At 37.9% G+C, this 12,631-nt stretch overlaps 1 protein-coding gene across 1 annotated transcript in view; it reads right to left on the reverse strand.

The window, feature by feature from the left end:
- LOC121427244 (protein smg8-like) overlaps nt 1-8,430 on the reverse strand; it is a 49,171-nt gene extending 40,741 nt beyond the window's left edge. The window contains exons 1-4 of the mRNA XM_041623561.1: nt 8,324-8,430; nt 5,102-5,219; nt 2,874-2,924; nt 1,167-1,289 (exon numbers count right to left, since the gene is read on the reverse strand). Of these exons, the coding sequence (XP_041479495.1) occupies nt 1,167-1,289; nt 2,874-2,924; nt 5,102-5,219; nt 8,324-8,361 (330 nt within the window). The 5' untranslated portion in view covers nt 8,362-8,430. The remainder of the gene's footprint in view (nt 1-1,166; nt 1,290-2,873; nt 2,925-5,101; nt 5,220-8,323) is intronic.
- Between the last annotated feature and the right edge of the window lie 4,201 nt (nt 8,431-12,631).

Genomic DNA, 12,631 nt, shown 5'->3' on the forward strand with positions numbered 1-12,631 from the left:
GATCGAAGTATTCAGTGACAATGTGGAGAAAATGTACCCACGCATCAGGTTTTGCATGCAAGTGGAGCTTCACATCGGAGAGCCAATCACGCCTCTCATACAGACAGTGACATCATCAAATTTGAGTCAATTCAGAAACCGGTGCGAGGCATATTTCGGAGAGGCATTTTATGGCGTTATTTAATCGGCAATTTTCACCTTATGTATTATTTTCGTTATTTTTGAATGACCCACTGATAATTCCCACATCATTACCTTTCCATTGATATATAATAAGACCACATTCATAATCAATGCATTTCTCCTTTAAATCTATTACCTGAATGGACAAACGGTGAAAGCTACAATGAAATCATGAATTCTTCACTTATTTCCCTTTTTACTAATATCATTGTATTTCCACGTTTTTTCCAAGGGTCTTATACATGGATCACAACTCACAAGGCGGTGCTGCACCATCCCGAGTTTGCTCAATCTCGAGATTTTAGCCCGATCAGCCCTCTTCGCGATTAATCTCGAGATTCAAGAAACCCCGTCTCCACCATCGCAAGAAGAGCGATTCTTGCTCGAGCGAGGCAACAAGCCCGATATTCCGAGCATGCGCACTTGCGATCTTGGAGTTTCAACGGCCCGCGCTTTTGAATAACTTCCCGCGATATGCAATCAACTACCATGTACTCTTTTTCACTAGCACTTTCGCCGAATTCGACCGTTGTTATGCAACAATCCTCTCAGCTCAGCCGCGCTATAATATAAGCGAGTGAAGTATTCTTCGTTTAATATGATGGCGGAGGAGGCGTTCGGTATAATCGCAATGTGTTTATGTTTTTACCAAGGCGGAAATGGAACACGAATTGCATTATGGACTGAAGGTCATGAATAAATTAACCCGAGTCCAAACCCGAGTGCGTCTGCACCTACGAATTAGCGCGATAATTCGTAAATAGCGCGCTATTTTGCAAATAAACCCGAGTTGACTTGGGATTGCAATCTCGAGATTAATCCTACGAACTAGCGCGATAATTGCGTCTGCATTACAAACAATCTCGAGATTTTTCAGATCGGGATAATTTGCCGGATCAGAAATAGCGCGCTAATTTGAAAACTCGGGATGGTGCAGACGGCCCTACAGTAGAACAAAAAGATATTTTAATCATCTGACTTACAGCTGTTGATATATGCTGCGGGTGAAGTCGACATATATGAGCCAGTTGAGCACCATCATATATAGACACAAGCTGGAGGTAAAGCGTGTGCCTTGATTGATCATAGTACGGTTCAATGTAACACTATAGAAGAAGAAACACAAAAAGTTTCGCAGATAGAATTGGTAAAATGGAAATATTTTGACGATCACAATTCAATATCGGTATCTTTCCTGGAGGGTGTTTTACAAATATTTTAAGTATGACTCAGTGTCATACATAAATTTCCAGCTGCATGTCATCGCATTGATCAAATTTTTCTCAGGTTATGCATGTTTAATACTGTATATTAATCAGTTGTGCACTGACAATCTGTGTCTATAAGTCATGCTTGGGTCACACTGAACTCTATGGCATGTATTCTGAAGTCGGGTTTAACTTAAACTCGGGTTTAAAGTTGTGGTTTAAGTATGGACAGCCAATTGTTACATAATCACTAACAATAGAATTATCATACTTCAGCTCATTCAGCTCTCAAAGATTTAAATATGACATAAATTGTAAAGTCACACTTAAATGCCTAGTTATGTGTGGTATAAAAGACACAACCGCACTGGCCAGATCATGCCAAGAAGACTTCTTGCACAACTGCGTATCGATCAACAAGATTACGTGTTGCATATTATGTTCGCGTCTGCATGCGACTCTAATAGCCTTAAATTAAATCTTTGTAAAACACCCCCCCCCCCCCCCCCCGGACTGATAACATGTTCTATAAGAATCTTAATCAATTTTGATTCCAATCACCTCATCTTGCAATATTACGACAAATATCAAATTTTAAAAGACTAATATTCTTGTTGATAGCACATGTTCTAGTTAGGGTCCTTTTAGTGGTTGAGGCAATACAAAGTTTTTTTTGAGGCAGAGTTACATGTAGCAGTCTTAAGACAAAAAAGTGAATGAACATCATGTATTGACAATCCGACATAAGCATATCGTTGAAAATAAACTGATATTTATCAAATATAAATGTTTATTGTAAATTATGCAAACAAAACAAGATTAAAGATGGAAATTAACGCAAGTGCAATTCTTATTTCCATGCTAGGAGTTGTTTGAAACATTGTTTGAAACATTTTTCATTTGAAATCAGTGGTGGTCGGAAAGTGTTTTTCATGATGAGTGGTGGTCAGAAGTCTTCCGTGCTGGTCGCGCCGATCACTGTCGACCACTATAGCTGTACCACAGGCTAGCAAGCATCTTACTGCAAATTTCAAATTTCGTCACACGCATCACGAATCGTCCTCTCTGCGCACTTCAATGCGAAAGTTAGTTTGGCAGAAATTGCATTTAAAGAAAAGCTTTTTTAACACCAGCAATAAGTGCACCTACAAGGAGAGCAAATTATTTACCCGTGTCTTTGTTTTATAGTTTCCAAAGCTCCATCCCGTATCTTTATATTTTCTTGAAGGGAATTATTTACGCTACAGTGGGCATCATAAAAGAGAGGCGAGGCGCGATAGTGCACTGTATCTATTCCACGAACCACCCTCTCCGGTAAATAATTTGCTCTCCTTGTAGGTGCATTAATTGCTGGTTTTAAAAAAAGCTTTTCTTTAGATGTGTTTTCTGCAAAACTAACTTTCGCATCTAAGTGCACAGAGAGGACGGTTCGTGGTGCGTACGACAATTTGTCAAAATCTATATCTATCTGAATATACTCACACTATTAACTCCCTGATCATCTGATTGCACACGCTCAAATAATGAATATTTCTGCAGGGAAAAGATAATATATTTCATTGAATTAAAAAAATCAGTATGAAATCAAGTGTCGTGGTACTCAACAAACACAGAGCATTCAGGTTCACTTTGGATTCATCAAATAATCTTTGCTGTCAACAGAACTAACAAAAAAAAAAGTGGAACTTCTCTGGCAGTCTCGCCTGCATTACATGATTTCATAACACCTGTGCTGACTTTGAAAACAGCTATTGAATAATTATTCACATTCATATGATAATGAAATACTATGTCCACTGACCCCAAATGACCTTTGACCATGATCATGTGACCTAAGACGTGTGCAAAACAATCATTCATACATGATTACCCTTATGTCTATGTTTCATGAACTACTGTAGATCCATAAACTTTCTAAATTATGATGCCAATTCAATTAAAAAAAACCTAACACGGCCAAAGCTCATTGACCTTAAAGGACCTTTGACCTATGTCCTGTAACCTGAAATTTGAATGATGACATTTCAAAAACTTAATCTTTGTTAAGATTTCAATGTTGATGCCGTCGGAAAAGTGGTGCCTATAGTCTCGCTCTGCTATGCAGGCGAGACAAAAATGCTATTGCCCTCATTAGCCCAAAGTGAAATATTTTGGTTGGTTGGTCAATTTTATTCTTTTAGTATACAAGAAAATCATGCATGGGATTGTTTATTTATACAGTCAAATACATATTTAAAGTGCTTTTTAAGCCATTGAATGTAAATATGAGCAAATTTTTAATGGAAATCTGACATTTTCTAACAGAAAATTGCTTTTGTATATTTTGGGTCTGATAAAACAAGGCAAAAGCGATTTTGTTGACCTGAAAATGACCTTTGACCTTACCATGTGACCTCTGACTGCAGCATAACATGCAGGTTCCCCAAGTCCATCCACCATCCAAGTTTGGTTGAAAAGTGACCTACGGTTGCTGAGTTAGGTGTCAAAAGAGAGTCTGGCATGTAAACATTAACGTTGACCTAAAAATGAACTTATCATATGACCTCCGACTGCAGCCTAACCTGCAGGTCCCCCAAGTTCATCCACCATCCAAGTTTGGTTGAAAAGTGACCTACGGTTGCTGAGTTAGGTGTCATAAGAGTCTTCCATATAAACTTTAACGTTGACATGAAAATGACCTTTGACCTTACCATGTGACCTCCCACTGCAGCATTACATGAAGGTCCCCCAAGTCCATGTACCATCCAAGTTTGGTTGAAAAGTGACTTACGGTTGTGGAGTTAGGTGTCATAAAGGAGTCTTGCATGTAAACTTTAACATTGACCTGAAAATGACCTTTGACCTAATACCATGTGACCTCCGACTGCAGCATTAGATACAGGTTCCCCAAGTCCATCTACCATTGAAATTTGGTTGAAAAGCGACTTACGGTTGTAGAGTAATGTGTCATTAGGTTTGTGACGGAAAGACGATATTTGGATCCCTAAGTTTGGACGAGACAAAAATGAAGAAAAAAATAGCTACCCAATTCTTTTTTTATTTAAGGTATGGTCAGATTTGCGCTCCTTTCATATAGTATCTATGTAAATGTTTCATCAAACTTTATATAAGGGGTTGAGGCTCAGTAGAAAAGGCTCTGGACTTTGAATTACAAGGTCCAGGGTTCAGATCACACCACAGAACTATGTCCTTCGGCAAGGCATTTATTGACATCTGCCACTCACAACCTAGGTGGATGGAGTAAAAGTTCTAAAAAGGTGCGGGCGAGCAAGCAAACATTTTGACGGTTTTGAAACAAAATCATATTTAAAGACGACTTTGATGTAATCAGAAAAAATGCAATATTTCACTTTTCCCCTTTTCTATTTTTTTTTCTAATTTTTCTTGGTTATGAACCATTTTTTTTTTTGGGGGGGGGGAAGCTGCTTGCTCCCTCCATCTGTATGCAAGTGCAGGTGTAGTACCCAGTAGGAAAGAATTCCATGAATACTCATGTAGCCATGCAAAGCCCGGGGTAATCAGCACTGCATGGACTACACTACCAGTCACACTTTACACACCTACTACACTATAAAAACAAAGTTCAAACAATCGTTCTCTGCTTTCATAGTGCAATAGTGAGTTAAAGACATGTGACTGGTAGTGTTTCTTATTGAAATTATTGCACTTTATCATCACTATTATTATCATTTATTTCTTAAAATTCTCACCTCAAAGACGTGTTTGTCAAGAAGGTTGTTGAGAACGAGCCCATTACAGGAAGAACCAGACGACCCTTTACCAAATACACCAATGACACAAATGTTTTCTGAACCTACATTCAAGCTCCTAAAATATGATGGAAAACAAAATATTTTTACATTCATTGCAAATGGAGACTCAGAGGTGAGTACCAAGTAGAGGGGGGGGGGAGAAGAACACTTTTTGGTACAAGAGTGAAAAGTAAATCAGTGAGCATAATTCTCATTTTCATTAGATTCTCTATTCAGTTCTTGATGCATGCTGCGGAACAATTATTACTTGAATAAAAAGTTATCAACCCAACTTTTAGGGCGGGACCACACAAATTTTAGGGGGGTCCACCTGTATTTTTTTGGGGGGCACAGGAAACAAAATTGATGGGCAAAAAAAAAGGGTTATCAACAAAAAATTTAGGGAGGGGGAGTGGGGGATGCCCCCCCCACCTCAAATTTAGGGGGACACAACCCCCCTTCCCCCCGCTTCTGCCGCCTATGTCTGCACCCCCAATAAACTTGCCTAATCATCCCACTTTCCCTGACTGAACTCGCAAGACATCTTGCTCGTTCAGGCCCTTTCATCATATATTTATTTGTTTGACTGTTTATTTATTGTATACATGCAAAAAAATCTTTATTTATATGAATTGTGATTGTACACTTATTTAAGGAAGAAAATAAAATATTCAAAACAAAAAAATGAGATGCAGTCTGATTTTTTTGTAGAATTATGCACCGACGACTTGAATCGAGACTGTTTGATAGGAAAAATTCACATTTTGATTTTTTTTGCGTAATCTCCACCGCATTATCAAGGATCGGATTTTGGCGTTTTATTCTCTCACAATCGTGTGATGAATAAAATGTCAAAATTCATTATGAAATGACATGCGTTGATGTTGTGCGAGGTTATACTTATAGTATAATGGGGTGACCATAATTTGCGCACATTTTAAAAATTATCATGAAGTTGATTTTCAATAAAAATTTCTCAGTTCACAAAAAATTAATCCAAATCCCAAATGGAAGGCATGATCCCAAACTTAAGTCAAATTCGCTTGACGGAATATAAAAATATTTTTTTAATCCAGTTTGGCGGTTTGACTGCCAACTTGAATTAAAAAAATATTTGCATCTGCCGATAGATATCAGGAATCGCAAAATATTTTTTTTTATCGATAAATATCATATAAATTATTTCATGATATTTTTCAACCGAAACAAATATTTTACAAATCGTGATTTTTATTGACAAATGCAAGTATTTTTTAAATCTAAGTTGCAGCTCTGCACGCGTGTGTATCTAGGTATCATAACAAAAGAAATCAAAATGGCTTCGTAAACAGACAGGGGTAAGTGAACGCTATTGCTCTTAATTTCTTTCAATTTTACGACTATTTATTTAATGAAAAATAAAAGAAATAGAATCAAATGGGGGTAAACATAAAACTTGCCCATGTACATAACTTTGGGCGAAAAACTATAACTAAAATTGGTGATTTAGGTCTAGGTTCACCATGGGTAATCCTGTCCGATACGCAAAGGCATGTACGGTGATTCCTGGCGTTAGTGGGGAGTGAGCTAATGCTGTAACCGATTTTTATTCCAATTCCCGATCCGATTTTCCCCTTTTTTCTACATTTTTCCGAACTCCGATTTTTGACCAGTGAGGAAAAAATCGGATCGGAAAAACCAAAACATAAGAAGACAAAAAAACACGTGGCGACATGTTTGCCGTCAAAATGCGCTGGTGATTTGTTTAGATCTCAGACAAAAGCGGTGGAAGGAAAAGAAGATAAAGGGAAAGAAAATTATGATTTGTTTTTATCTCCGATATTAGCGGAAAGGCAGGTGGAGAAGAAGATTATGATTTGTTTTGATCTCCGACATAATCAGGGAAGAACAAAACGATAATGATGATAATTGGTGATAATTTGTTTTGATCTCCGACAAAAATGGAGGAAGAAAAACAACGAAAAGACGACATGTTTTGATCTTAAGCGGAGGCAAATAAGATTTAGTTGAACACACTGACATGCGCGGTAATATTTACGACTATCTGACTATACGTCCTCTAAGAGTTTACGATTACCTCCGCTATCACTACGATGTTGTAGAGAAGGTAAATATCATGGTGAACAACTCTGGATAATAATGCGTCTTTTTCGGGAGGTCATGCGACCTTTAAGAGTTTACGATTACCTCCGCCATCACTACGATGTTGTAGAGAAGGTGAATATCACGGTAAACAACTGTTGATTATAATGCGTCTTTTTCGGGAGGTCCTGCGACCTTTATGAGATTACGATTACCTCCGCCATCACTATGATGTTGTAGAGAAGGTGAATATCATGGTAAACAACTCTGGATAATAATGCGTCTTTTTCGGGAGGTCATGCGACCTTTAAGAGTTTACGATTACCTCCGACATCACCACGATGTTGTAGAGAAGAGGCCTATCGTTGATCGGCGGTAGTGTCGCGCGCTGGAACGTCATTATCTTATTTTCCTTCCTCCGATTATGTCGGAGATCAAAACAATTCATCATCTTCTTCCTCCGTTTTTGTCGGAGATCAAAACAAATTCTGCCATCACTATCAGTGTAGCGTGCCGCATTTGTCCACGCGCCGGCCACATACAGATTTTAATGTATTTTTTTGTTTTTGAATATCTTCCGATCCGATATCCGAACCGATTCCGATTTTAGGAGCAAAACTTCCGAACCGAACTCCGATCCCGTAATTGCTCTAACTTACAACATTAGACTCAATTAGAGTGAGCTACGTACAGTATATAACTTTCACTCCCCACAACGCCCCTGGCTAATGGTTGTGCCGTGGGCTATGATAACAAATTTAAGACAGCAAGATGGCGACAATAACAGACTGTAAGTAAACTATGTGTAGGCCGAGATGAATGCAACAGAATCCCTGGCTTTGTGAGTGTACGCATACGTAAATGATCTTTACTCTAGTCTAACGTTAGAATCCTCCTGGCTACGTGGACGTGGGTTGGTCCGAACATTAGCGTCCATCCTCGCCTCGGCCCGCCGGAGAAATTGCAGCACTGCGCCGCTTGCTCTCCATCGACCGACTCCGCTTACTACTACTAGTTCAGTCGACACGCTTTTTCATATCAAAACAATCTTTTAATTCAAAATAAAGGGAATGAATGAGGCCCATGTAGATAACCAACCTTAGTTTATCCAACAGTTTCACACTTTCTTTTTCCATTTCTTCAGAATGGTAAAAAAAAAATCGATGGGACTTCTACTGACCAGCAGTGCTTCTTTTTTTGGCAGAAGTAAGATATTCGGCAAAGATGAACGGTGTCCTCAAAAATATTGTAACAGAAAAATACAAACAGGACAAAGAGATCGAGACAGCTCCACTCCAGCTGGACGCAGTGCTTCGACATCTTGCTATTTTCCAGGATCATTTCGGGAAGTGAGAAATACCGAAAAGTTATCAATTTTTGGCTCATCATGGCACTGGACCCATATTTCATCCTTTTTTGTGTATAAAAGAGAAGAAGACTGGAGAAACTTTGTAAAATTCCGAGATATTTTGTAAAATTCCAAGAACTTTCAGAGTAAATTCCAAAAGATTTCTTTTTGAAAAGTGCACTGTTTGGACGTGTGTAATGATCAGTGTTCAGACCTGTACTTAGCTTCAATTTCAAGATTCAAGATTTTATTAGAACAAATGATCGCCGCTTGTTCCAGCTGAATTGGCAAATGTTTTACAAAAAGAAACATAAAAATACACAGAAAATCAACAAAAAGCAATGTTTCAAAAGAATCAAGAAATTACAGTTACGGTAAAATCACGATAATAATGAAGAAGTGATCTTAGCTTTGGAAAGCTTTGAAAAAGTACATATGTTGGATATAAATATAAAATTATTGTGATGTAATATGGGTTTAAAGAAGAATTAGAAGGAAATTTGTTGTAACGGCTTTCAGTAGATTCAGTATTGACAATTGAAAATGAGAAAAGAGCGATGCTTAGGCCTGCCTGTTCATCGATTATAGCTATATTTCTGGTGGCGTTACCTGTATACTATCTCAACTTTCAAAGACTTTTTAAAATTCAACTTGGGCGAAAGAACTAAAACTCTGTACGAAAAAAAATGAAACAGCAGAAACATTTTGCTGCCGGCTAAAGGCAAAAGACGTTTAAAATATATAGATCAATACCATTAATTCTGAGACCACTATCTATCAATGATTTTTTTTAAGTTGACAGTCTGCTGAAACGACATGGACAAATTAGCAAGGTAACAATAGTCGTAACTGACTAGTTTGCCTATTCAAAATCACAGCAACAACAACGACATGAGCTGCATCAACATGTCAACCACTCTCTGCATGGACCCCCATGGACCAGTATTACAGACAAAAAAAAATATCCTATTATATTATAGTATTGCCCCTTTAAAATCTAGTCTGCGACAAATTACAAGATCATGTCACCTCTCCTCCACCCCTCGCCTGTGGGCAAGACATAGAAAATCAAGCTTTATCAGAGGTTCCCGATCCGGCGGTTCAGCCCGATCGAAAGATATTAGTTCCTCTCACAGTGAATTATATATGCCGCTAGTCCAGACTCTTCTATTTTTCTTTTTTATCGAAGCACGGAGGGGCCAGGAAACGATTTTTACAGAGGGGTACTGAACTGTTAAACCCCCCCAAAAAAAAAAAAAAAATCACTAAGAATGAAGGCGATTTTTTTTTGTTTAATTAAGTCAATGAAAAAAAGACAGTTATAATGCTAAATTAAACAAAGGTGATTTTTTTGTTAGAGTTTAGATGACAATAACATAGCATACAGGCAGGGTGACCAGACGTCCCGTATTTCCCGGGATTGTCCCGTATTTTGCTTCTTTGTCCCGGCGTCCCGACAAACCCTTCCCGGGACGCCTATTTGTCCCGTATTTCAGAATATTGAACAAAATGTATTTAACGAATTTTCATCCAAATAACCAACATAAATGACGAAGCAGAGACAACAATGAAATTGATACATAAATTTATGCAAGTTCTGCGGTGATTTTCTTGCTAACCCCAATACATCGCAAACGAACTGGCCTCCTGCCATTGTGTGGCAGGCTACTATAGCTAGGCATGTGCAGATTCTCTCCACCAAACATGCGAAAATAATCACAAAATCGGCGGGAAATTTGTATAATGATATTATGGGTTCTCAGATTACTGATTTGGAGACGTGATCGGAGGAACAAGTTCTTGAGTTTATATAGATCTAGTTGTTTAAGCCTTCGTTTTGAGTCTTGTTGTGTATGATGCCGCGATGTTTCATCTAATTTTTAAATAAAAAGAAAATCACTTTGAAATTTTATTCATTTCTAAAACCTTTTTTTTTAGTTTTAAAAATATATTTGAAAAACGCCAAATATCATTATGAATTTTTGTTAGATGATTGAATTTTTTTGTTTGCTTGAAGTCTGAACTTTTTTCTCTTTCTTATTTTTCTATCCTTCTTTCTTCATCCTTCTACCCTTCCTGCTTGCCCGTTTTTTTTTGTCTCACCTGCATAGCAGAGTGAGACTATAGGCGCCGCTTTTCCGACGGCGGCGTCAACATCAAATCTTAACCTGAGGTTAAGTTTTTGAAATGACATCATAACTTAGAAAGTATATGGACCTAGTTCATGAAACTTGGCAGTAAGGTTAATCAAGTATTACTGAACATCCTATTAGAGTTTCATGTCACATGACCAAGGTCAAAGGTCATTTAGGGTCAATGAACTTAGACCATGTTGGAGGAATCAACATCCAAATCTTAACCTGAGGTTAAGTTTTTGAAATGTCATCATAACTTAGAAAATTTATAGACCTAGTTCATGAAACTTGAACATAAGGTTAATGAAGTATCACTGAACATCCTGCATGAGTTTCACGTCACATGACCAAGGTCAAAGGTCATTTAGGGTCAATGAACTTTGGCCATGTTGGTTTTTTTTTGTTGAATAACCATCATATCTCTGTAAGTTTATTGGTCTAGTTCATAAAAAGTGGACATAAGAGTAACCATGTATCACTGAACATCTTGTGCGAGTTAGAGTAGTTTTCAAAGTCAGCACTGCTGCTATATTGAACCGCGTGATGCAGGTGAGACGGCCAGAGGCATTCCACTTGTTGTTCCATCTATCTTTCTTTCCTGATCCTTTCTCTCTCTCTCTGTTCATTTTTCTTTCTTTTCTCCTTTTTCTTACCTGTCTTTATCAAATTTCCCTTTTTTATTTCCTTCATTCTTTCTTTCTTTAAACTTTTTTCTCCCCTCCCTTCCTCTCCTTTCAATTCTTTCTCTTCCTCCATTATGTTTTCATTCCCTCCTCACTTCATTCTTTCTCCCTCTCTTTCCTCCTTTCTTTCATTCTTTATTTTATTTTCACTTCTAACTCTTTCCCTTATTCTTTCTCTTCCTCCCACCCTTAATTCCTTCCTTCCTTCCCTCACTTACTGTTTTCATTCTTTCTTAATTCCTTTCTTTCAAAGAATGAAGGAAACATTTTTCTTTCCTTCATTTTTTCTTTCCTCCTCCTTTTCTTATTTTCTTTCTTTTTTTTTCTCTCCTTTATTTTGTCTTTCACACATGTATTCTTCTTCCATTCCTTTCTATTTCTTTCTTTCGGTATTCCATTCAAAGAATGACAGAAACTTTTTTTCGCTTTTTATTCTTTTTTCATCGTTTTATTCTAACTTTCTTTTATTCTTTTTCAAAAAAATTTCCCTTCATTTCCCCCTTCATTTTTTCTTTCTTTCTTCTCAATTTATATTTTTTCTTTCGTCTTTTCTTTCTCTCCTTCATTCTTTCGTTCACCCTCCCTTCCAATTCTTTATATTTTTTCACAGGTGTAACACTGTGTAGCCTTCTTTGTTGATCTTTTTTGTCGATTGTCCCGTATTTCATTTTGTGAAATCTGGTCACCCTGGATGCACGGACAGCATTTAAGACAGACAGAGGGGTTTGCTGGACCAGAGAGTTGGCAGTGGCTAAAACGAGGAAGTTTAAATAAGGAAACGCAAAGTATGCTAATTGCTGCTCAGGACCAAGCAATTAGAACAAATTACCGAAGAGCCAAAGTTGACAGGAGCATACATCTCCCTCATGTAGAATGTGTCATGACAAAGACGAAACGGTGTCTCATCTGGTGAGTGAATGCAGCAAAATGGCACAGACTGAGTACAAAGGAAGGCACGACAGAGTAGCAGCTGTAGTTCATTGGGGTCTGGCCAAGAAGTAACATTTACCCCATGCAGAAAAATGGTACGAACATCGGACGGAGCCTGTAGTAGAGAACGACGATGTAAAACTCCTATGGGATTTTAATATCCCGACAGACAAGGTCATCGAAGCTAGACGACCAGACATCGTTCTCTTGAAGAAGAAGGATAAGGAATGTCTCATCATAGATATTGCGATTCCGGGAGACTGCAGAGCTTGTCGTAAAGAGGAGGAAAAGATACAGAAGTATAACGATC

This window comes from Lytechinus variegatus, chromosome 14, assembly GCF_018143015.1.
Source record: "Lytechinus variegatus isolate NC3 chromosome 14, Lvar_3.0, whole genome shotgun sequence".
NCBI classification, from domain to species: Eukaryota; Metazoa; Echinodermata; class Echinoidea; order Temnopleuroida; family Toxopneustidae; genus Lytechinus; species Lytechinus variegatus.